The 27,279-nt window shown below is 46.8% G+C and overlaps 1 protein-coding gene across 1 annotated transcript in view; it reads right to left on the bottom strand.

Moving 5' to 3' along the window:
* Positions 1–26,469, bottom strand: part of LOC144479395 (adenomatous polyposis coli protein 2-like) — a 57,664-nt gene extending 31,195 nt beyond the window's left edge. The window contains exon 1 of the mRNA XM_078198017.1: positions 26,329–26,469. Coding sequence (XP_078054143.1) covers positions 26,329–26,469 — 141 coding nt within the window. The remainder of the gene's footprint in view (positions 1–26,328) is intronic.
* Between the last annotated feature and the right edge of the window lie 810 nt (positions 26,470–27,279).

Below are 27,279 nucleotides of genomic sequence, written 5' to 3'. Positions count from 1 at the left end.
CGCACAGGAAAGATTTAAAATGCAATTTTGGAAAGTCTAATGCAGCACATCAATAAAACACCAGAGCTGCTGAATCATGCTGCCATCATCTGACAGGGAAACCACAGCTCAAACTGCAATGCCAGCGTAAAGTCAGAGGAGGCAACAGCACAGAAGCAGACCATTCGACCCATCAAGGCCATGCCAGCTCTCTGCAAGAACAATTTAGCTAGTCCCATTCCCTGCTCTTTAGCCCAGCAAACTGTTTCCATAAAGGTGCTTATCCAATTCCCTTTTGAAATCCATGACTGAATCTGCCTCTGCTACACCCTCAGGCAGTACATTCCGGAGGTTGAGGGGTGATCTACAAAATTTTGAGGGGCATGGACAGAGTGGATAGTCAGAAGCTTTTTCCCAGAGTGGAAGAGTCAATTACTAGGGGGCACAGGTTTAAGGTGCGAGGGGCAAGGTTTAAAGAAGATGTATGAGGCTGGTCTTTCACACAGAGGGTGGTGGGTGCCTGGAACTCGCTGCCAGGGGAGATAGTGGAAGCAGATACGATAGTGACTTTTAAGGGATGTCTTGACAAATACATGAATAGGATGGGAATGGAGGGATATGGCCCCTGGGAGGATAGGGGGTTTTAGTTAAGTCGGGCACCATGGTCAGTGCAGGCTTGGAGGGCCGAAGGGCCTGTTCCTGTGCTGTAATTTTCTTTGTTCTTTATTCTTTGTTTTCCAGATCTTGGTCATTTACTATGTGAACTATTTCTCCTCACGTTGCCTATGGTTCTCTTGCCGATCACCTTCAATCAGTGTCCTCTGGTTCTTGGCCCTTTGGCAATGGGAAAAGTGCCCCTCAATCTCCTCGAGCTAGACCCCTCACACAGCTCTATCAAATCTCATCTCGATGCAGAGAAAGTCAGCGTCCCACTAAAGGTTCCGACATTCCTTTCTGTTTGTCCTTCGGGTCATTTCAATGTAATTTGCTAGGCAGGAAACACATGAGATCGGGTAGAAGGTTGGGTTTTAAACTACACTCAATAACACTGTCTGTTGAAGGAGAGCAGAGTATAGGAAGGATGTGACTGCATCAGAAAGAGTGCAGGGGAGATTGATCAGGATGCTGCCTGAGCAGGAGGGTTTCAGCTATGAAGAGAGGCTGGATAGGCTGGGGTTGTTTTCCTTAGAGCAGAGAAGGCTGAGGAGGTCATGATTGAGGTGCACAAAATTAAGAAGGATATAAATAGGGTAGATAGGAAGAAACCTTTCCCCTTAGTAGAGGGGTCAATAACCAGGGGGCATAGACTGAAGGTCAGGGTGGCACGGTGATTAGCACTGCTGCCTCACAGCGCCAGGGACTCGGGTTCAATTCCCAGCTTGGGTCACCGTCTGTGTGGAGTTTGCACTTTCTCCCTGTGTCTGCTTGAGTTCCCTCCGGGTGCTCCGGTTTCCTCCCACAGTCCAAAGATGTGCGGGTTAAGTGGATTGACCATGCTAAAATTGCCCCCTAGTGTCATGGGGACTAGCTAGGGTAAATGCATGGGGTTATGGGGATAAGGTCTGAGTGGGATTGTGGTCGGTGCAGACTCGATGGGCCAAATGGCCTCCTTCTTCACTGTCGGATTCTAGGATTCCATGATTTAGAGGGGATTTTCACCCAAAAGGTGGTGAGAATCTGCAACTCACTGCCTGAAAGGGTGGTAGAGGTGGGAATCCTCACAACATTTAAGAAGCATTTAGATGAGCACTTGAAACACCATAGCATATAAGATTACAGACCAAGTGCTGGAAAATGGGATGAGAGTAGATAGGTGCTTGATAGCCAGCAAATATACGATGGGCCAAAGGGCCTCTTTCTGTGCTGTAAAGCTCAATGACTCTATGAATATAGGAGAGATTTTCCGGTCTTCGCACTGCGTGTTTCTCACAAGGGGAGGCAGCATTCACCGGCAGCAGATGTTCTGGCCCCACTGCTGTCAATGGGATTTGCCATTGAATCCACGGATCATCATCAGGAAGCCTGCAGCAGGGATGCACTGTCGATGGGACTGGAATATCCCACCGGCATGAACAGCCGTAAAGTTCCAGCCAAAGACTCTAGAGCCACCCATTGCCCCGGAATACCCCCAGATTTCTAATATCCTCCAGCATCTCAATCACCTTTCATTCTTCTAGGGAATATAGGCCTGGTCTTCTCAACCTCTCCACAACAGATAAGTCACTGACTTCAGGCATCGGTTTTGCAAACTTAGTTGCATTCCCTCCAATGGTATCATATTCTCAGAATCATAGATTCCTACAGTACAGAAGGAGGCCCATCAAGTCTGTACTGACTACAATCCCACCCAGGCCCTATTCCCGTCACCCAATGCATTTACCCTAGCTAGTCCCCCTGACACTAAGGGGCAATTTGGCATGGCCAATCAACCTAACCCACACATCTTTGGACTGTGGGTGGAAACTGGAGCACCCGGAGCAAACCCAGGCAGACACGGGGAGAACGTGCAAACTCCACACTGACAGTAAAGTAAAGTTTATTTATTAGTCACAAGGCTCAGTGCTGGATCCACTGTTATTTGTCATTTATATTAATGATTTGGATGAGAATATAGGAGGCATGGTTAGTAAGTTTGCAGATGATACCACAATTGGTGGCATAGTGGACAGTGAAGAAAGTTATCTCCGATTGCAACAGGTTCTTGATCAATTGGGCCAGTGGGCTGACGAATGGCAGATGGAGTTTAATTTAGATAAATGCGAGGTGATGCATTTTGGTAGATTGAACCAGAGCAGAACTTACTCAGTTAATGGTAGGGCGTTTGGTAAAGTTACAGAACAAAGAGATCTAGGGGTACATGTTCATAGCTCCTTGAAAGTGGAGTCACAGGTGGACAGAGTGGTGAAGAGGGCATTCAGCATGCTTGGTTTCATCAGTCAGAACATTGAGTACAGGAGTTGGGACGTCTTGTTGAAGTTGTACAAGACATTGGTAAGGCCACACTTGGAATACAGTTCTGGTCACCCTATTATAGAAAGGATATTATTAAACTAGAAAGAGTGCAGAAAAGATTTACTGGGATGCTACCCGGACTTGATGGTTTGAGTTATAAGGAGAGGCTGGATAGACTGGGACTTTTTTCTCTGGAGCGAAGAAGGCTGAGGGGTGATCTTATGGAGGTCTATAAAATAATGAGGGGCATAGATCAGCTAGATAGTCAATATCTTTTCCCAAAGGTAGGGGAGTCTAAAACTAGAGGGCATAGGTTTAAGGTGAGAGGGGAGAGATACAAAAGTATCCAGAGGGGCAATTTTTTCACACAGAGGGTGGTGAGTGTCTGGAACAAGCTGCCAGAGGTAGTAATAGAGACGGGTACAACTTTGTCTTTTAAAAAGCATTTAGACAGTTACATGGGTAAGATGGGTATAGAGGGATATCGGCCAAATGCGGGCAATTGGGATTAGCTTAGGGGTTTGAAAAAAAAGGGTGGCATGGACAAGTTGGGCCAAAGGGCCTGTTTCCATGCTGTAAACCTCTATGACAGATAACACTGCAATGAAGTTACTGTGAAAATCACCTAGTCGTCACACTCTGGTGCCTGTTCAGGTACATTGAGGGAGAATTTACCATGGCCAATGCACTTAACCAGCACATCTTTGGACTGTGGGAGGAAACCGGAGCACCCGGAGGAAATCTATGCAGACACAGGGAGAATGTGCAAACTCCACACAGACAGTCACCCAGGCCGGGAATCGAACCCGGGTCCCTGGCGCTGTGAGGCAGCCATGCTAATCACTGTGCCACCGTGCTGCCTCCTTAAGGAAGGAGACCCAAAGCTGGACTGTATGAGTGTGTTTAGTAACTGACTAGTCTTTTTAATTCTACATTTCTAGGCTCTTACGCAACCCAGCTGCTTCTGAATCACTATTAGCATGCAGCAACACTGTGCTCTCAGAACAGAGTTTTACAGAATGGGAGAGCAATGGAACAGTGTAGTCCTGATTCTCCAACTCATCAACCTCGCGAGCAAAGTTCCACTCTGCTTTAAATGAGGCCTTGCAGCTAAAAAAAGTCACGGAGATATATTTCCTAACAGCAGAATCCATGCTTCCAGCAATTTCATAAATCACATTTGTCAAGACCTAATGTTATGGGACCATGGTCCCATTAGCCAGCAGGTCAATTTTACATATATATTTCCCTGACCAGCCATCCTAGTGTAACGTGCCAATTTAGTGCTGGCTAATGTTGAGTTATTATACTTTCATACTGATGGCTTGTGTTCGCTAAGAACTCCCTGAGGTTGTTGAAGTTCACTTCACATAGTATCCTCACAAGCAGCAGAGGCTATTTTTTATATGTTGGAGAATTTGAACATAGATTATAAGGGTTGTTATGGACAGGAGAGAGAATCTGAACTTCTCTATCCTCTTTCCATCTATCCATAAGCACAGGTGTTCTTGAATTATATTTAAAGGAGACTGTAAGGTGTTTCCCAAACACGCTGCTTATGTGATCCAATTTACTAATAACTCTTGGGGTTCATATCCACAGATCTCTAAAGGTTGCCACTCAAGTGGATAGAGCTGTGAAGAAGGCCTATAGTGTGTTAGCTTTTATTAACAGGGGGTTGGAGTTTAAGAGCCGTGGGGTTATGCTGCAACTGTACAGGACCTTGGTGAGACCACATTTGGAATATTGTGTGCAGTTCTGGTCACCTCACTATAAGAAGGATGTGGAAGCGCTGGAAAGAGTGCAGAGGAGATTTACCAGGATGCTGCCTGGTTTGGAGGGTAGGTCTTATGAGGAAAGGTTGAGGGAGCTAGGACTGTTCTCTCTGGAGCGGAGGAGGCTGAGGGGAGACTTAATAGAGGTTTATAAAATGATGAAGGGGATAGATAGAGTGAATGTTCAAAGACTATTTCCTCAGGTGGATGGAGCTATTACAAGGGGGCATAACTATAGGGTTCGTGGTGGGAGATACAGGAAGGATATCAGAGGTAGATTCTTTACGCAGAGAGTGGTTGGGGTGTGGAATGGACTGCCTGCAGTGATAGTGGAGTCAGGCACGTTAGGAACATTTAAGCGGTTATTGGATAGGCACATGGAGCACACCAGGATGATAGGGAGTGGGATAGCTTGATCTTGGTTTCAGATAAAGCTCGGCACAACATCGTGGGCCGAAGAGCCTGTTCTGTGCTGTACTGTTCTATGTTCTATGTAACTCGCAGCAAACTCACATTATGAATAACTCAGAAGGTTAGTTTATTCACATTGAAACCTAGGAAGAAAGTGTTCACAACCTCACACATATGCATACACACACACATACATACACACACAAACACACACATACACACACACGCACATATATGCACACATACACAGACACACATACATACACACACGTACACACACATACACACACACACATGCACATATATGCACACATACACAGACACACACATACATACATACACGCATACACACATATATGCACACATACGCGTGCACACATATACATACACAATACATACACGCACACATACATACACACACATACGCACACACACACACATAAACCCACATATACATACACATGCAGAAATACACACACATTACACATACTAACACACACAAAATGCTCACTGCACACATATATACACATATATACAGACACTACAAATACACATATACACACATATATACACACTACACACATACACACTACATATGCACACACATATACACACACTACATACAGACACACATACGCATATACACGTACACATGCGTACAATAGATAAGAGGAAAATTTACAACTATGGGCAACAACAAAAAAGGAACCACAGAAATGAATATTAGTTCATGTCACTTCCAAAGTCCAACAATTCAATGTCCAAAGATTATTTCATTTGAGACAAAGTTCAGTGCAGACGGGTTTCTGGTTGGAGACAATAGCATGAAAGTCCATCAACCGAATGATGATGTGGCATGATGGATCTCTTGGCAGGGATTGAGCAGAGACTTTTAAATTCAAACAGACTTTGAGGAATTGAGAGACGGTGGCAAGTTGCTTGGTTAGCCAAGCTGCTGGCATTTTTTCAGGTTAGCTTTAAACAGCAGTCATTTCTCACTCCTCAAAAGAATATCATAGAATCCCTACAGTGCAAAAGGAGGTCATTCAGCCCATTGGTCTGCACCAACTCTCTGAAAGATCATCTAACCCTGCACATTTACCATGGCTAATCCATCTATCCTACACATCCTGGGACATTAAGGGGCTATTTTAGTCTGGCCAATCCGCCTGACTTGCACATCTTTGGACTGTGGGAGGAAACCAGAGCACCCGGAGGAAACCCACGCAGACGGGGAGAACGTGCAAACTCCACACAGACAGTGACCCAAGCCGGGAATTGAACCCGGGTCCCTGGCGCTGTGAGGCAGCAGTGCTAACCACTGTGCCACCGTGCCACCCCGGTGTGAGATTCGGCAATGTTGAGAGGAGGATTCTTTTGTTCTTGTAACTCCTGCTGACAGCTTCCAGAACAAGGGGCCAATCCTGTGGTCATGTGACTTGTAGCAGCCATCCATTTGGTCCCAAAGACAGTTAATTTTAAAAGTAGCAAAAAAGAATATCAAGTTTTGATACATACTTATTTTGAGTTTCTCTTCATGTTTTATGGATAATATAGAGTGAAGAGGGTGAAGTGAACCTCTGAAAATCCCTGTTGTATTTCTTAAGTGGAAAAAAGTACAAGTTCTTTTTTCCATTTATCTGATGTTCATTATTAATATCAACTGCTCTGCAATGAGAGATAATTGCTGTAGTTAACATTAATGTGTACAGCATGTTTGTGGAAATTCCAGTGGCACTGGGAAGCTTGGACTCAGCTGTCTTTCATGATACCATTTTTACAATTTATTAGTGTCACAAGTAGGCTTACATTAACACTGCAATGAAGTTACTGTGAAAATCCTCTAGTCGCCACACTTTGGCGCCTGTTCGAGTACACCGTGGGTGAATTTAACATGGCCAATGCACCTAACCCGCACATTTTTTGGACTGTGGGAGGAAATCGGAGCATCCGGAGGAAACCCACGCAGACATGGGGAGAATGTGCGGACTCTGCACAGACAGTGACCCAAGCCGAGAATCGAACCCAGGTCCCAGGCGCTGCGAGGCAGCAGTGCTAACCACTGTGCCACCGTGCCACCCTCTACCTTGCAGTCAGATGCCATTCTAAAAACACCTTCAAATGCAAGGTGTTGCACTATGCTGCTGCTCTCAGTGCCCTGGACAAAGGCCAGTGCAACAAATGCTGTTTGGTAAATGTCCAAATTGCTTCAGTTTGGCCCAAAGCGAGGGGCCATTTCTGCTTCCTATCTATAGCATGGCTACTACAACATTTATTAAAGTGATGCACTTTGCTATCAGAAGCATTATTTTCTTCTGATTCATGTTGCACTACTGCAATCAAAGGCTGTTAGCAGCATTATCCAACCCACTGCAGCTCAATAAATTCAATATAATTTTGTTCTTGTTTTGTTTTCTCTTTTAGTCTACTTTCGCCTTCAACATACACATTGGCTAATGTATTCCAGTAATTTTCATACTCAGTGTGTGGGGTTAAGGGAATGGGACAGGGGGTGGGCCTGGGTAAGATGCTTTGTCAAAGAGTCGGTGCGGACTCGATGGACCGAATGGCCTCTTCCGCACTGTAGGGATTCCGTGATTCTAAATGCAAGGTTTCCAAACATTGTTTTGAGCCGACCCCCTCCTTCAAAGGTTCAAATACCCTACCCATTGTCAACTTTTGAAGGATGAGTGTTAGAACAAACGGATCTTATTTTCTTGACCAATGTTACATATTGCTTAAGACTTCGATGAAAATAAAATCAGACACAATATGAAATGAACATGAGCTTGTTTCATGCGACGAGCCAAGACCAATTTCACTCCCGCATAGACACAACTGCGTCTTGTAAGATCGAGGGTGGGATTTTCCAGCCGCGCTCGTCCCACGGCTGGAAAATCCCACCCGAGGTCAACGGATCTTTGCATGGTCTGTGTCTCACCTGCTACAATTCCTGTGGTGGGCAGGACGATAAAATTCAGCCCCAGGAGTAGGATGAGCATATCAGTAAAGAATTTCTTTACATGCGAATTGCGTGGGAAGGGAGCTACACCAATAGAACTGTTTGATTCTGCATCATAAAACTACACAATAGTACAGCACAAAAGGAGGCTATTCAGCCCATTGTGTCTGTGTCAGCTCTTTGATAGAGCAATACAATTAGTCCAGTCCTCTACTCTCTCCCCATAACCCTGCAAACCTTTCCTCTCAGGGTGTGTATTTAATCTCCTTTTGAAGCTATTACTGAATTTGCCTCCACCGATATGTCAGGCAGTGAATTCCAGGTCGTAACAACTCACTGCGTTTAAAAAAAATAATTCTTTTCAACTGTCGCCTTGTTCTTTTTTCAATTATCTTAAATCTCTGTCCTCTGGTTACTGACCCTGCAGCAAATGAAAGCAATCCCTCCTTATTTACTCTACCAAAAAGCTTCATAATCTTGAACACAAATATGTAATAATTCCAAGTGTGACACTTTGAGGTCATAGAATCATAGAAAGCGTTTAGACAGTTACATGGGTAAGATGGGTACAGAGGGATATGGGCCAAACGCGGGCAATTGGGACTAGCTTAGTGGTTAAAAAAAAAGGTGGCATGGACAAGTTGGGCCGAAGGGCTTGTTTCCATGCTGTAAACCTCTATGACTCTATAATCCTACAGTGCAGAAGGAGGCCATTTGGCCTATCGAGTCTGCACCGACCACAATCCCACCCAGATCCTATTCCCGTAAACCCACATATTTACCCTAGCTAATCCCCCTGACACTAAGGGGCAATTTAGCATGGCCAATCAACCTAACCCGCACATCTTTGGCCTGTGGGAGAAAATCGGAGCACCCGGAGGAAACCCACGCAGACACGGGGAGAACGTGCAAACTCCAAACAGACAGTAACCTAAGCTGGGAATCGAACCCTGGTCCTGTGAGGCAGCAGTGCAAACCACTGTGCAACTATGCCACCCCATCTGATGAATTTGGACATTGGAAAAGACCAGTTTTGTTTCAACCTTTTTTGGATGGAAGAAAATATTATGCTGATTAAGGTGCAAGATCTCAATGACGAAGAGGACTGGAGGGAAGCCGTATTCTGAGTGCAATTTTGCTGGCTATTTGAGTTGTGTTTTCAATTATTTTTTTTCCAGCAGGGAAGTGCTGAATTGCACTGGCTTCATCTGTGCTTCATTCACATGAGTGCTGCAAGGTTAGCAAAAGGTTATTGGTTGCATAGTAAGAGGGGAAAATCACTGGGGCAGACTCGTGCACACAGGCACCCTGAAGGCACATAGTGCAACACAAATAACGATAGTCGTTGACATTGGCTGCCTGCGTCCTTCAAACCATCTCTTAGAGATATTGAATTCACATTAAATATTTGTGCTACTTTATTCAGAGCAGATACCATGTCGGAAACAATCTCACAAAGTATTATGTTTTAGAAATGGCTTCACTTATTGACATGAAAATGATTAATAAATTGCACTGTTCTACAATCCTTGTTTCACTCAGAGTGTAAGCAACGTCAATCATCATGTGAATTAAGTCACTAGTATCCGATCCATTCCTTTCAATGGACCGGTTAGCTTAATGCTTTCAATGATAATTAATGGTGAGTGTGGGGCTAATCTTTCCATCCCAATTCGACTATTTTTTATTCATTCAACGGATGTGGCTGGTTGGCCAGCATTTATTGCCCACCCCTAAGGGCATTTAAGACTCAACCACATTGCTGTGGATCTGGAGTCACATGTCGGCCAGACCAGGTAAGATTTCCTTCCCTAAAGAACGTTAGTGAATCAGATGGGTTTTTACAACAATCGACAATGGTTTCATGGCCAACATTAGACTTTTAATTCCAGATTTCAAATTAAAATTTCACCTTCTGCCATGCTGGGATTTGAGCCCAGGACCCTAGATCTTGTCCTAAATCTCTAGATTACTAGTCCAGTGACAATATCACTACTCCGCTCCCTCACCACAAAGTTCAGCACCCCTGAATCTATTTTGCACCCTCTCTTATGTCTTCACAAGTGTGGTGCCCAGAATTGGACACAGGGCTCCTGAGGCTAATCCAATGTTTTATATATGTTTATCATAACTTGATTACTAGTCCAGTGACAATACCAACATGCCACTGCCTCCCCAGACTGAGTGAATGAGAGTGAATGCAGAAATACAGTATTGTAGCCACATCTCTATCCCACATTCTTTTCAAACGCAGCTGATAGCAGAGGAATCATCCTTTACATCTGTCGATTAAAAGTAGCGAATGAACCTTAAGAACAAAATACTGATCTCTTCACGCCTCCGTCTAACCAGTAGCGTTCCACCCTTGTTTTCCTGAAAGCACTGGGGTGGAAATTCAGGTGCACCCAGCTTTGGGCATGCAGGGCCACAAGATGTGACCCCTTGCCCTTGAAGGATGAGGTCCAAATTCCCCCCCCCCCCCCCCCCCCCACCATATTGGACCTCATTTCAAATGGAGATGGAGTTTAATTTAGACAAATGCGAGGTGTTGCATTTTGATAGATTGAACCAGGACAGGACTTACTCAGTTAACGGTAGGGCGTTGGGGAGAGTTACAGAACAAAGAGATCTAGGGGCACATGTTCATAGCTCCTTGAAAGTGGAGTCACAGGTGGACTGAATGGTGAACAAGGCATTCTTGGTTTCATCGGTCAGAACATTGAATACAAGAGTTGGGACATCTTGTTGAAGTTGCACAAGACATTGGTAAGGCCACACTTGGAATACTGTGTGCAATGCTGGTCACCCTATTATAGAAAGTATATTATTAAACTAGAAAGGATGCAGAAAAGATTTACTAGGATGCTATCGGGACTTGATGGTTTGAGTTATAAGGAGAGGCTGGATAGACTGGGACTTTTTTCTCTGGAGAGAAGAAGGCTGAGGGGTGACCTCATAGAGGTCTATAAAATAATGAGGGGCATAGATCAGCTAGATAGTCAATATCTTTTCCCAAAGGTAGGGGAGTCTAAAACTAGAGGGCATAGGCATAAGATGAGAAGGGAGAGATATAAAAGTATCCAGAGGGGCAATTTTTTCACACAGAGGGTGGTGAGTGTCTGGAACAAGCTGCCAGAGGTAGTAATAGAGATGGGTACAACTTTGTCTTTTAAAAAGCATGTAGACAGTTACATGGGTAAGATGGGTATAGAGGGATATCGGCCAAATGCGGGCAATTGGGATTAGCTTAGGGGTTTGAAAAAAAAGGGTGGCATGGACAAGTTGGGCCAAAGGGCCTGTTTCCATGCTGTAAACCTCTATGACTCTATGAGTCAATGAGCAACCAGGGAATCAGCAGTGAAGATCATCAGGCCATTGTGGTCATCACAAAGGCCCACAGGTAATTCTGAAAATGAAAGCTAATCTCAGTAATGGTGGCACGAAACAATCATTGAATGTTGTAAAAACCCATCTGGTTCATTGATATCCTTTAGGGAAGAAAATCTGTTGCCGCTGCCTGATCTGGCCTACATGTGTGACTCCAGAGCCAAGGCAATGTGTTCGACTCTTCACTGCCCTCTCCTTAAGGGCAATTAGACATGGATAACAAATGCTGGCCTTTCCCATGCAAGAATAAAGAAAAATAGAGTCATTGAGTCATAGAGATTAACAGCACAGAAAGAGGCCCTTTGGCCCATTGTGTCTACAATGGCCATCAAACACCAATCTAGGGCGCCACAGTAGCACAGTGGTCAGCACTGCTGCCTCACAGCACCAGGGACATGGGTTTGAATCCAGTCTTGGGTGACTGCGTGGAGTTTGCATGTTCTCCTCGTGTCTGCGTGGGTTTCCTCCGGGTGCTCTGGTTTCCTCCCACACTTCAAAGATGTGCAGGTTAGGTGGATTGGCCATGCTAATTTTTTTTTTAATTCATTCATGGGACATGGGCATCGCTGGCTGGCCATCATTTACTCCCCTCCCTAGTTGCCCTTGAGAAGGTGCCCATTAGTCTGAATTGCCCATTGGTGTCCATGATGTGGAAATGTCAGTGTTGGACTGGGGTGGGCACAGTAAGAAGTCTCACAACACAAGGTTAAAGTCCTACAGGTTTATTTGATATCATGAGCTTTCGGAGCGCTGCTCCTTCATCAGGTGAGTCACCTGATGAAGGAGCAATGCTCCGAAAACTCATGATACCATATAAACCTGTTGGACTTTAACCTGTAGTTGTGAGACTACTTACTGTGCCCATTAGTGTCCATTTAGGTGAGTTGGGTGGGGTTACGTGGATAGAGCGGGGGAGTGGGCCTAGATAGAATGCTCTTGGTGCAAAATCAATGGGCCAAATGGCCTCCTTCTGCACTGTAGGGATTCTATGATAACTTCCATTTTCCAGCACTTCATCCGTAGCCTTGCATAATTCTCAATTTGAGAATGAGTTGACAATGGGTTTCAAATCAGAACGTTGCAAAATGGAATCACTTCATTCTGCATTGCTTGCATCTCCACGACTCTGCTGAGTGCTTTCAATGAAGACATGTAATGTGAGAAGTTTTTATCGCGCCCGATATTATCTTCTTGCCTTTCTGAATGACCATCTGAAACAGAATGATCATCTACACACAATTCCTGTTTTCCATTCCAGTTCCTCAAGATATCTGAGATGGCAGGAAAGAAAAAGCCACTTCTCCCCCTACATTAACCATCAGAGTCAATCACACAATCTTCAAGAAGAACATTGTAGAAAACCAGTCCACAACAGGCCAGCATCTACGGTTTGGTTTCCAGGGCCCACCGAGAATTAATCTCGCAGCCGTACTGAATCGTGTGAACGGGGCAGTGAGTATTTGATCCACAAAACGTTTAATTTTGTGAACTGGAAAGAGTACAGGGATCCATGGCAACAGCTGGGCATCACAAAGCCCGAGTTGATAAACTAATCTGCAGTGTCCTGAAACCAAAAAGAGAAATTCCCACATAAATAAACTAAGCCACGATTGAACTGTCGGAATGGAATGACAGTAAACTTCGTACTGGGGACTACTCGCCTTCTGTTGCTTCAGTGATGGAAGTCCATCAAATCCATAGTGTGCCTTACTGTTCCTCCACTCTTAAAGCTTATTTATTAATGCCACAAGTAGGCCTACATTAACACTGCAATGAATTTACTGTGAAAATCCCCTACTCGCCACACTCCGGTGCCTGTTTGGGTACACTGAGGAAGAATTTAGCATGGCCACTGCACCTAATCAGCACGTCTCTCGGACTGAGGGAGAAAACCAGAGCACCCGGAGGAAACCCATGCTGACACGGGGAGAACGTGCAGACTCCACACAGACAGTGACCCAAGCCAGGAATTGAACCCAGGCCCCTGGCGCTGTGAGGCAGCAGTGCTAACCATGCTATTATGTTATGTTATCAGACTGATTATCCTAACATCCAGTACTGGATAAGCAGAGATTTCCTCCAATTAAATATTCGGAAGGCTGATCCCATTGTTTTTGGTACCCGCTCAAAAATCCATTCCCAGCTCCTGACCCCATTCCTCTCCCTGAGATTAAACCAGTCTGCTTGCAATCCTGGCATCCTTTTTGACCCCAACTTGAGCTGCCAACCATGAGCAGCACCATCGTCAAGGAATATGTTTCCTTCACAAATTGGCACGGTGGCACAGTGGTTAGTACTGCTGCCTCACAGCACCAGGGACCTGGGTCCAATTCCCGGCTTGGGTCACTGTCTGTGTGGAGTTTGCATATTCTCCCCGTGTCTGCGTGGGTTTCCTCGGGGTGCTCCGGTTTCCTCCCACATTCTGAAAGATGTGCTGGTTGGTGCATTGACCCGAACAAGTGCCGGAGTGTGGCGACTAGGAGAATTTCACAGTAACTTCATTGCAGTGTTAATGTAAGCCTTACTTGTGACTAATAAATAAACTTTTACTTTCAACAACAACATCTTGCATTTACCTATCACCTGCAACATAATAAATTCTCCCTCGGTATTTCGCGAACATCATCAGATAAAACTGACACCAAGCCAAATATGGTGGAATTGGGACACGAGACCAAAAGTGACTTGATTGAAGATGTAGGTTTTGTTTTATTCATTCATGTGGGCGTCGCTGGCTGGACCAGTGTTTAGTTCCCATCACTGAGGGCATTTAAGAGTCAACACATTGATGTGCGCCTGGAGTCACATGTAGGCCAGACCAGATAAGGACGGCAGATTTCCTTCCCTAAAGGACATTAGTGAGCCAGATGAGTTTTTACGACAATCGACAATTTTTTAAAGTTTATTTGTTAGTATCACAAGTAAGGCTTACATTAACACTGCAGTGAAGTTACTGTGAAAATCCCCTAGTCACCACACTTCAGCGCTTGTTTGGGTACACTGAGGGAGAATTTAGCATGGCCAATGCACCTAACCTGCACATCTTTGGAGTGTGGGAGGAAACCGGAGCACCCGGAGGAAACCCGTGCAGACACAGGGAGAACGCGCAGACTCCGCACAGACAGTGACCCAAGCCAGGAATCGAACCCAGGTCCCCGATGCTGTGAGGCAGCCGTGCTAACCACTGTGCCTTATGGTCGTCAGATTTTTAATTCCAGATTGTTATGGAATTCATGGTGGGATTTATACCTGCGTCCCCAAAGCATTACCCTGGGTCTCTGCATTATTAGTCCAGTGATAATATCACTATGCCACTATGTTAAAGCTGGATAGAGGTAAAGAGGTTTGGAGAGAGACGTGGTCATCAAATGTTTCAGCATTTCCAGTTTTAATTAAATTTCATTTTGAAAACGTATGAGGAGCATCAATTTTGAAGGCAATTTTTAAATGTTTAGATAATTATAAGTGAGATTCATATTAATCAAAGTCATTTCACTGACGGTCAAGGACTTCGCTAAAGCTCATTTAGTCCTGTAATGAACAATCTGCTGGAAGGTACCAAAAATCAGACATAACGTACAGGGAGAAATCTCCATCAAAGTTTGATTCGGAGGGCGGGATTTTCCGCTGCCCTCCCACCCCGTCCCGCAGTGCGGTTTGCGATGCTGGAGGTGGCCTGCCATTGGCTGGAGGCAGGATCTTTCGGATCCCGCTGCTGTCAACAGGATCTCCTGATGTTTGCATCCTCCCCCGCCAGGGAGCATGTGGCAGGGTGTCACCATCGGTAGGACTGGAAGATCCCGCCAGTGGGAATGGCTTGAAAATTAGGATGCAACGAAGGCTAGCAAGGGGAGGTTCTTGTGGAGCATAAACACCACCAGGATCAGTTATCATAAAATCAGGGAATCATCGATAGAATGGTTAGCACATGGAAGAAGGCCATTTGGCCCATTCTGTCCATGTCACCTCTCTGCAAGAACAACTCAGCCAGTCCCATTCCACGGTCAAGTCCAGATGACCCTTTGTCAAAGAGAATCAGAGCAGGCAAGGGGCGGACCATGGAATGGTCCGTTGACCTCGGGCAGGATTTTCCGGTTCAGGGCAAGCGCAGCTGGAAAATCCCGCCCAACGTGTATATTTAAGGCTGAGATAGATAGATTTTTGATCAGGAGGGGAATCAAGGGTTATGGGGAAAGGGCAGGAAAGTGAATGTGAGGAATGTTGGATCAGCCATGATCCTATTGAGTGGCAGAGCAGGGGGCCAAATGGCCTACTCTTGTTCCTATTTCTTATGGTCTTATGGGTGTCAGCGGTGGGGGTAACATGTGAAAGGGTTTTACTGAAGGTGTGGTGAGGATCAGAGAGGGTGATGCTGAAAGTAGGACAATATTTAAAGGAGGGGTCTGATGCACATCAATTTAGACACGAGGCTCGAAGCTCAGTAAATGAAGGCTTTTATTTACTATTAATGAAGCTATCAGAACTTATGTACACTATCCCAGACTGAAGGGGTCCCGGCCAGAGCAGGGACTCTTATACCTCTCCCAGGAGGCGGAGCCCGACTGGGATGTGCCACGACAGTAACATACACAGGTGTAACAACCCCACCCTAACCCAACAGCAACAATAGCACAATCCAACAGTAACATATGTACATCCTTGTAGTCCTGGCCAGCCCCTGGCTCAGCACTATCCAGTGGGAACCAACGATGGTTCACCACATTCACCCCTCCTTTGAAAACAAAGGCCGGCGGGGAACAAAAACCAGAATAAAATGTCAGCAGTCTATAAGTTCAGACGATCAGGGGGACCGCACCGTCGTTGTGACCTCCTCAATACCGGCGGTGACACCGGAGTAGGCACTTGCGGTGGCGTTCTCCCCAAAACGGCGTCCAGCTGTTCTTCCACGGACTCACAGGTCGGTTGACCCTGAGGTGATGGTGGTGCAGGGGATCCTGACACGCGCTGCGGTGGCGACCATCTTCTGGGCTCAGGCAAGCTGTACATGGGAGTGAAATTGTTAAGCAATGGTCCCGATGCTGCCCGCGCCGTGTCCGGGGAAGAAATGAGAGATAATGGGTTTGTTACTGGGGGTATGGGAGCGACAGGGGTTGCTACGTCCCCTGCTGGCGCCAGATCTCGCATCGAGACCGTGTCCTCTCGCCCGTCAGGGTATGCCACATAGGCATACTGAGGGTTGGCGTGGAGGAGGTGGACCTGTTCGACCAAGGGGTCGGACTTGCGGGCCCTTACATGTCGCCGCAGGGGGACGGGTCCTGGGTACGTCAACCAAGACGGTAAAGATATCCCCGAGGAAGACTTCCGAGGGAATGAGAACATCCTCTCGTGGGGAGTAGCATTGGTTGCCGTACACAGGAGGGAGCGAATAGAATGAAGCGCATCCGGGAGGACCTCCTGCCAACGGGAGACTGGAAGACCTTTGGATTTCAACGCCAATAAGACAGCCTTCCAGACTGTAGCATTCTCTCGTTCCACCTGTCCATTACCCCTAGGGTTGTAACTCGTGGTCCTACGAGAGGCAATCCCGTATGAGAGCAGGAATTGCCTCAAGTCATCGCTCATGAACGACGAGCCCCTGTCGCTATGGATGTAGCTGGGGTACCCGAACAGGGTAAAAAGATCACGGAATGCCTTGATCACCGTGGCAGCGGATGTATCCGAGCAGGGAACAACAAAAGGGAACCGGGAGTACTCATCGATGATGTTTAGAAAGTACACGTTCCGATCTGTTGAGGGAAGGGGGCCCTTAAAATCAACACTCAGTCTCTCGAAGGGACGAGTGGCCTTGACCAAATGTGCCCGGTCAGGTCGGTAAAAGTGCGGTTTGCATTCCGCGCAAATCCGACAGCTCCTTGTCACCGACCTGACGTCCTCCACCGAGTAAGGCAGGTTGCGGGTTTTGACAAAGTGGTAGAGCCAAGTGACCCCAGGATGGCACAGATCATTATGGAGGGCGTTCAAATGATCCTCCTGAATACTAGCGCATGTTCCACGCGAGAGGGCATCCGAGGGTTCATTGAGTTTCCCTGGACGATACATGATATCGTAGTTATAGGTGGAGAGTTCAATTCTCCACCGCAAGATCTTGTCATTCTTGATCTTGCCCCTCTGCGTGTTGTTAAACATGAACGCCACGGACCGCTGGTCCGTGATCAGGGTGAACCGTTTTCCCGCCAAGTAATGGTGCCAGTGTCTGACGGCCTCCACAATGGCCTGGGCCTCCTTTTCCACCGCTGAATGCCAAATTTCGGGGCCTTGGAGGGTGCGGGAAAAAAATGCGACGGGCCTGCCCGCCTGGTTTAGTGTGGCGGCCAGGGCGAAATCAGATGCATCACTTTCCACCTGAAAGGGGATGGACTCGTCTACCGCGTGCATCGTGGCTTTCGCGATGTCGTCTTTCAATTTCTTGAAGGCCAATTGGGCCTCTGGCGTTAGGGGAAAAGTCGTGGACTTAATAAGCGGACGGACTTTGTCCGCGTAGTTGGGAACCCACTGCGCATAATATGAGAAGAAACCTAGGCATCTTCTCAGTGCTTTTGCACTAGCAGGCAAGGGAAGTTCAGCAAGGGGGCGCATACGGTCTGGATCAGGGCCAATGACCCCATTTTCCACCACGTATCCCAGGATGGCTAAACGGTGCGTACGGAACACACACTTCTCCCTGTTGTAGGTCAAGTTCAGGCGAGATGCAGTGCGTAAGAAGTTCTGGAGGTTTGTGTCATGGTCCTGCTGATCATGGCCGCAGATGGTGACATTATCCAGGTACGGGAAGGTAGCCCGCAGCCTGTTCTGGTCCACCATTCGGTCCATAGCACGCTGGAAGACCGAGACCCCATTGGTGACACCAAAGGGAACCCTAAGAAAATAGTACAAGCGACCATCCGCCTCAAAAGCCGTGTATTGTCGGTCCTCTGGGCGAATGGGGAGTTGGTGGTAGGCGGACTTGAGGTCTATGGTGGAGAACACCCGGTACTGCGCAATCTGATTGACCATATCAGATATGCGCGGGAGAGGATACGCATCCAGCTGCGTATATCGGTTAATGGTCTGACTGTAGTCAATGACCATCCGGGATTTGTTCCCACTCTTGACCACCACAACCTGTGCTCTCCACGGACTAACACTGGGTTGTATGATCCCTTCTTTGAGGAGCCGCTGAACCTCAGATCTAATGAAGATCCAATCCTCAGTGCTGTAACGCCTACTTTTAGTAGCGATGGGCTTGCAGCCTAGTACCAGATTCTGAAATAAGGAGGGTGTGGTGATCTTTAACGTCGAGAGGTTGCAGGTGGGGCGCGTTGGGCAATTTGGAGACTGCTGCTGTTCTCCCACTGCCAGCGAAGGGAGTGGCCCACCGTACTGTAGGATTACACTCCTCAAGTGGACCATGAAGTTTAGTCCGAGAAGTATTGGCGCGCAAAGATACGGCAACACAAGGAGCTTGAAGCGCTCGTAAACTGTGCCTTGTACTTTCAAGGTTACCACGCAACTCCCTAGCATGGCAACAGACCAGGACCTTGATGCCATAGAGATTGTCTGTTTGGCAGGTTGAATCTGGAGTCCACACCTCTTCACAGTGTCTGGGTGGATAAAGCTCTCAGTGCTCCCGCTGTCAAACAGACAATAAAGCACATGATTGTTTACCTGGATATCCATCATTGAACGATCGAGTCTATGAGGCTTGGCCTGGTCCAGGATGATCGACGCCACCGTTGGTTCATGAACGCCACTGCAGGCAGCTGAAATCGATGCGGAGGACCCCTGCTGGTCGTTCGTGGTCAGTGTCGACCAACATGGCTGCCCCCATGAATCGCACGTGGGTGAGGGCGCGAAACTCAGCGACCCCTGGTGGTCATACTCCTCCGACTCCGTCAACCGTAATGGCGTCGTCCTGGACTCGCACGTGGACGAACCCCGCGACGACTTCGACGATGATGATGATGATCCAAGCTCCGAAGAATCGCAGGCCGCACTGCCGTTCCTGGGTTTCGATCGGCACACCTTTGCATAATGCCCTTTTTTACCGCATGCGGTGCACATTACCGCTTTAGCGGGACACTTTTGTCGGGTATGTTTTGCTCCTCCACAGAAATAGCACCGCAGGCCGCACGGGGCTGCAGCCGTCGTCTGGCCCGAATGGGAGCACGCCATTACACAGCATTTCGAACCCGAGGGGCGAGGAGGGATTTGCGACTGCTCCTGCCACGTTGTCTCCACGTGGTCCTCTGGATATAAGACTAAGCTCTTTGAAGCCGACTCGAGCATTTCTGCTAATTCGATGGCCTGGGTAAGATTGAGATTACCCTTTTCCAGCAGTTTGAGACGGATGTATGATGATCCGACCCCGGCCACAAACGCATCTCGAGCGAGGTCGTACATGCTCTGCTCAGCCGACACAGCTTTGCAGTCACAGCCCCTGGCGAGCTGTAAGAGCTCATTGGCATAGTCCTCCATCGTTTCGCCCGACTGCCGTCGTCATGTGGCTAGGAGGTAACGAGCGTGTATCTCATTAGGTGGTTTAGTATAGCGCTTCTTTAGAAGCTCGAGGGCCTTAGGGTAATTAGTGGCCGCACGGATCGCGAGGTAGACTGTGTCGCTTACCCTCGCATGGAGGACCCGGAGTCTGTCATCATCTGTAGTGACCGCTGCGGAGGCTGCTAGGTAATCTTCGAAACACTTCAGCCAGTGGTCGAAGGTGTTAGAAGTGCCCACCGCACGTGGATCTAGCGTCAGACGTTCTGGCTTGAGAATTTGCTCCATACTCTCTCTTCTTTTTTTCTCCGTCGAGAGTTTAATAATAGTAAATAAAATTGATGCACATCAATTTAGACACGAAGCTCGAAGCTCAGTAAATGAAGGCTTTTATTTACTATTAATGAAGCTATCAGAACTTATGTACACTATCCCAGACTGAAGGGGTCCCGGCCAGAGCAGGGACTCTTATACCTCTCCCAGGAGGCGGAGCCCGACTGGGATGTGCCACAACAGTAACATACACAGGTGTAACAACCCCACCCTAACCCAACAGCAACAATAGCACAATCCAACAGTAACATATGTACATCCTTGTAGTCTTGGCCAGCCCCTGGCTCAGCACTATCCAGTGGGAACCAACGATGGTTCACCACAGGGTCTACATGGAGAAACTTGAAATCAGCCCCAAGATTCTCTTCAGGCAGATGGGTATGTCAAACATTCAAATAAACACCAGTCATTCCTACAGCGGATAAGATTTGAAGGTATAGGACAGGAATAGGCTCCATTAATGCTTTATGCTAGATTGTCTCCCTTCGACCTTTCAACTCACTCACAATCTGTGTACCTGGCAAAAGAAAAATTTATGCCTTAGCATCAGAAGCCACTTAGTGTTATTGCAAGATAATGGAATTGTTCAGCCATTGTGGCCACTCTCAAAAGATGGAGAATGTGAAAGTAATGGCTTAATTATGGAGCGCTCCTGCTAGCAGTGGCATCCATCTCAGTAACTATGCAATAACATAAATCAGAAATTGCTATTTCAGAGACCCACATTGCAAGTTAGCCTTCCTGGAGGTATCACTGATACTACCAGATCTAAATACACTTCCTTCTCATTTTTTCTATCCATTCAGCACCTCTCTCTCCCATAGCCGGGAGACAGTTAAAGTAAAGTTTATTCATTAGTGTCACAAGTAAGGCTTACGTTAACACTGCAATGAAGTTACTGTGAAATTCCCCTAGTCGCCACACTCCGGCGCCTGTTCGGGTCAATACACCTAACCAGCACGTCTTTCAGAATGTGGGAGGAAACCGGAGCACCCGGAGGAAACCCACGCAGACACGGGGAGAATGTGCAAACTCCACACAGACAGTGACCCAAGCCGGGAATTGAACCCGGGTCCCTGGCACTGTGCCCCAGCAGTGCTAACCACTGTGCTACCGTGCTGCCCCAGCGTAGTCACCATAAGGGAAAACCGGAAGTTAGAGCCGTCCAGATGGCTCGGATTTAGCAGCCAGAGACCTGTCTACACTGAAGGGTGTAGTGGTGGGACAGCTTCCAATTACGTCAAGTCCTCCTTCCTTTTTGTCAAAATTTCCAGTCCATTTGGGAATTGGTATACGTGAAAAGGAAACTACATCGTGTGTTGTCATTCCCATGTTTGTTCCCACAGACACTGGTCCCAAGGGATATCTGTGCATCTTTGATCTCCTTCATTGTTAAGGACATTCGAGACATTTTTGAAGGGCATGCTTTACTTAATGGATTATATTTGGTTTGTTTTTTTTCAATTCATTCATGGGACATGGGCGTCGCTAGCTGACCAGCATTTATTGCCCATCCCTAGTTGCCCAAGGACAGTTGAGAGTCAATCACATTGCTGTGGCTCTGGGTTCACACGTAGGCCAGACCAGGTCAGAACAGTAGATTTCCTTCCCTAAAGGACAATTCTGGGCGACAATTCTGATGATAATGACTGTGCAGCACAGTGGCACAGTGGTTAGCACCACTGCCTCACAGGGTCAGAGACCCAGGTTCAATTCCAGCCTCGGGTGACTGTCTCTGAGATGTTTGCACATTCTCCCAGTGTCTGGGTGGGTTTCCTCCAGGTGCTCCGGTTTCCTTCCACAGTCCAAGGATGTGCAGGTTAGGTGGATTGGCCATGCTAAATTGACCCTAGTGTCAGTGGGATTAGCAGGGTAAATGTGTGGGGCTACAGGATAGGGCCTGGGTGGGATTATAGTCGGTACAGACTCAATGGGCCAAATGGCCTCCATCTGCACTGTAGGAATTCTATCATTCTAGATGAAAAGCTTCACTTGCCTTTTTTATTTGCGGGACATGGGTGTTACTGGCTGGCCAGCATTTATTGCCCATCCCTAGTTGCCTGAGGGCAGTTGAGAGTCAACCACATTGCTGTGGCTCTGGAGTCACAAGCAGGCCAGACCAGGTAAGGACGGCAGATTTCCTTCCCGAAAGGACATTAGTGAACCAGATGGGTTTTTCCCAACAATCGACAATGGTTTCATGATCATCAGTAGATTCTTAATTCCAGATTTTTTTCATTGAATTCAAATTCCACCATCTGCCGTGGCGGGATTCGAACCCGGGTCCCCAGAACATTAGCTGAGTTTCTGGATTAATAGTCTGGCGATAACACCACTAAGCCCTCGCCTCCTCGTGGTGCTTACAGCACTGGAGTTGGCTTCTCAAGAACAAGGGCTATTTTTTGTTCTTCATGTTAAGCCAGATACGATCCATTAAAGATGCCCAAAGTTAGTACCGGACCAAGCTAGAGTCCCAGGCTAGCCACACCAATCCCCACTGACTATGGCAAGGTCTGCAAGACATAACAGGCTACAAGATGAAGGGATGTAAAATCGCCGGCTCCAACGCACCCCTGCCTGATGAGCCCAATGCATTCTACACCTGTTTTAAGCAAGAGGTCAGCGAGAGCTTGCCTTCCACCCTGGAAGCCCTGGATAAACCTGTATCTCGGGTCACCATTGCAGATGTCAGAGCAGATTTCTCAAAAGTCAACCCACGGAATTGCAACTGGCCCGAATGGGGTACCCAAACGAGCACTCAGATCCTGCGCGGATCAGCTGGCGGGAGTATCCGCAGACATCTTCAACCTCTCTTTACAACAATCTGAGGTCCCTATCTGCTTCAAGAAGATGACCATCATCCCGGTACCTAAGAAATACCAAGCAGCGTGCCTTAATGACTATCAACCGGCGGCTCTGACATCGAAAGGTTAGTCATGGCACGAATCAATTCCTGCCTCCCGGGCTACCTGGATTCACTACAGTTTGCCTATTGCTGCAACAGGTCCAAAGCAGACGCCATTTCCCTGGCCCTGCACTCAACCCTGGAACACCTAGATAACAAGGACACCTATGTCAGACTCCTATTTATTGACTACAGCTTAGCCTTCAACACCATTATTCCCATGAAACTCATCTCCAAACTCCAGGGCCTGGGCCTTGGCACCTCCCTCTGCGACTGGATCCTGAACTTCCCATCTCACAGACCACAGTCAGTAAGGATAGGCAATAACACTTCCTCCACAATCATCCTCAACACCGGTGCCCCACAAGGCTGTGTTCTCAGCCCCCTGCTATACTCCTTATACACTTATGACTGTGTGGCCAAATTCCCCTCCAACTCGATTTTCAAGTTTGCTGATGACACCATCGTAGTGGGTCGGATCTCAAACAATGATGAGACAGAGTACAGGAATGGGATAGAGAATCTGGTGAACTGGTGCAGCGACAATAAGCTCTCCCTCAATGTCAACAAAATGAAGGAGATTGTCATCGACTTCAGGAAGCATAAAGGAGAACATACCCCTGTCTACATCAACGGGGACAAAGTAGAAAGGGTCGAGAGCTTCAAGTTTTTAGGTGTCCAGATCACCAACATCCTGTCCTAGTCCCCCCATGCCAACACTATAGTTACGAAAGCTTACCAAGCCTTTACTTTCTCAGGAGGCTAAGGAAATTTGGCATGTCAGCTACGACTTTCACCAACTTTTACAGATGCACCATAGAAAGCATTCTTTCTGGTTGTATCACTGCTTGGTATGGCTTCTGCTCTGCCCAAGACCGCAAGGAACTACAAAGGGTTGTGAATGTAGCTCAATCCATCATGCAAACCAGCCTCCCATCCATTGACTCTGTCTACACTTCCCGCTGCCTCAGCAAACAGCCAGCATAATTAAGGACCCCACGCACCCCGGACATTCTCTCTTCCACCTTCTTCCTTCAGGAAAAAGGTACAAAAGTCTGCGGTCATGTACCAACTGACTCAAGAACAGCTTCTTCCCTGCTGCCGTCAGACTTTTGAATGGATTACCTTGCATTAAGTTGATCTTTCTCTACACCCTAGCTATGACTGTAACACTACATTCTACACTCTCTTGTTTCCTTCTCTATGAATGGTATGCTTTGTCTGTATAGCGTGCAAGAAACAATACTTTTCACTGTATGCGAACACATGTGACAATAATAAATCAAATCAAATCAAATCAAATTCTTCGATCTGGCATCATTATGCTGTTGTTGGATCCCACTACAAGCTGTTAGGCAGGCAACCAAATCACACCATTAATGACGTGGAGACCCAGCCAATGCATGCAAATGCCCCTGACCCTGGAATGTGGGGTTGAATGACAGATAGAGCATGTGGATCAAAGATCTTCCACCCAACCACTCTGTCTCTGAGCCTTAGAAATCAACCACATAGATCCTGAATGAACCAGATATTCAGTTGGCCTCAGTACCTATGAGTTAAGGAAGCAGAAAAAGAGATGACTACAGAGTAACTCCTACTGAGTGCGTGGACAATGGAAGTCAGGTGAGGAGAGAATCAAGCTTAGCTGTAATATCTTCCAAGATATGGAGATGCCGGCGTTGGATTGGGGTAAACACAGTAAGAAGTTTAACAACACCAGGTTAAAGTCCAACAGGTTTATTTGGTAGCAAAAGCCACTACCAAATTGCTACCAAATAAACCTGTTGGACTTTAACCTGATGTTGTTAAACTTCTTAATATCTTCCAAGGACAGACAGTTATGCTCAATGTTAAAGTCCCACATGTGGACAATAGCAGGGTGTGAGAAGGTGTTTGTTGAAGCTTACTTATGTGAAACACCTTCAAGGAAATGAGGGGAGAAAACTGGAGAGAAAATAGTAGCCTAAGTAAATCAAAAGTTATAAATCTCATATATGGGGCGGCACGGCAGCCCAGTGGTTAGCACTGCTGTCTCACAGCACCAGGGATCCAGGTTCAATTCCAGACTCAGGTGACTGTCAGTGTGGAGTTTGCATGTTCTCCCAGCGTCTGCGTGGGTTTCTTCCGGGTATTCCGGTATTTTCCCACAGTCCAAAGATGTGCAGGTTAGGTTGATTGGCCATGCTAAATTGTTCCTTAGTGTCCCAAGAGATATAGGTTCGGGGAAATTAGCGGGTAAATATGTGCGGGATTATGGGGATAGGGTCTGGGTGGGATGCTCTGTCGGTGCAGACTCAATGGGCTGAGTGGCCTCCTTCTGCATTGTAATAATACTATGATTCTATGTACAGTTGCTAATCTAGTGCAACCAGTATTATGGATACAATATGCATCTTCCCACCTTCCACCATACACGCACTGATTAAAATACGCTTTGCCACCAATGCAATAACTTAATATAAATGCTTTCTTGAATTCTCAGGATAGTGACAAAGCAAACGACAATGGGAATTTTTATAGAGAATGAAACAGCTTCTCAACTTCAGTTTGTGATAAGATTCCCTCCTGAGAGCGACTGTCTGACTTCCTCTAAACAACCTATCGATAGAATCACAACCTGGGCAATTTAAGCTATTTGCACAATCTGTTCCTTCACTTCTTCAGTCTTTTTTTATTCATTCGTGGGACATGGGCGTCGCTGACTGGCCAGCATTTATTGCCCATCCCTAGTTGCCCTTGGAGGGCAGTTGAGAGTCAACCACATTGCTGTGGTCCTGGAGTCACATGTAGGCTAGACGAGGTAAGGACGGCAGATTTCCTTCCCTAAAAGACATTAGTGAACCAGATGGTTTTTTCCGACAATCGGCAATGGTTTCATGGTCATCAGTAGATTCTTAATTCCAGATATTTTTTATTGAATTCAAATTCTACCATCTGCCGTGGTGGGATTCGAACCCGGGTCCCCAGAACATTGGCTGAGTTTCCGGATTAATAGTTTAGTGATAATACCACTAGGCCATCACCTCCCCACTGCTTTGAGACTCAAGTCCAATTTTAAACATGCAGCTGGGTTCAACTTTGAGCAAACACCTTCTGTTCATCACAGAGCCAAGTAACAAAATCCTCACCTTCATGTCCAAGGTCTCTGTCTCCAACTTGGACAGATGACAGGAGTTGTCCTCCAACTCTCGCCTTAGATGAGAGTTCTCTTTTCTCAGTGCCTCAACCTGCTTCACCAGATGATCGTAAGAAGATGTAGACCCAGACATCCTGAGTTCTTCCAACACCTGCACAAGAAAATCATTTGAATATTAATTTTTAAACATGAGGTTTGGCTGAAAGGAAAGTCGGGTTGTTGGGGGGATTGCAAGAACACAAGGTTTTAGGAACAAAGGCTGACATTCAACCCATATTTCATCCTATAGTTTAAGATCATGAGTTCATAGAATCCTACAGTGCAGAAGGAGGCCATTCAGCCCATCGAGTCTGCACCGACCATAATTCTACCCAGGCCCTATTCCCGTAACCCCACATCTTTACCCTCCTAATCCCCTGACACTAAGATGAATTTAAAAGTTTATTTATTAGTCACAAGTAAGGCTTACATTAACACTGCAATGAAGTTACTGTGAAATTCCTCTAGTTGCAACACTCCGGCGCCTGTTTAGGTCAATGCACCTAACTTTCAGACTGTGGGAGGAAACTGGTGCACCTGGAGGAAACCCTTGTAGACACGGGGAGAATGTGCAAACTCTGCACAGACAGTGACCCAAGCCAGGAATCGAACCCGGGTCCCTAGCTCGGTGAGGCAGCAGCGCTAACCACCAGGCTGCCACTAGATAAGCAACTTTACATAAAATTCTTAGCATTCTTACAGTGTAGAAGGAGGTCATTCGGCCCATCGAGTCTGTACCAACTCTCCAACAGAGCATCCCACCCAGACCCAATCCCCATAATCCCGCACATATTTACCCTGCTAATTTCCCCTAACCTATACGTCTTGGGACACTAAGGGGCAATTTAGCATGGCCAATCAACCTGACCTGCACATCTTTGGAGTTAAAGGCTTGTCTGCAGTG

Source organism: Mustelus asterias, chromosome 26 (assembly GCF_964213995.1).
Source record: "Mustelus asterias chromosome 26, sMusAst1.hap1.1, whole genome shotgun sequence".
In the NCBI taxonomy this organism is placed as follows: Eukaryota; Metazoa; Chordata; class Chondrichthyes; order Carcharhiniformes; family Triakidae; genus Mustelus; species Mustelus asterias.
Note: the sequence above shows the minus strand (reverse complement) of the source record. Positions and strands in the feature narration are given on the sequence as shown.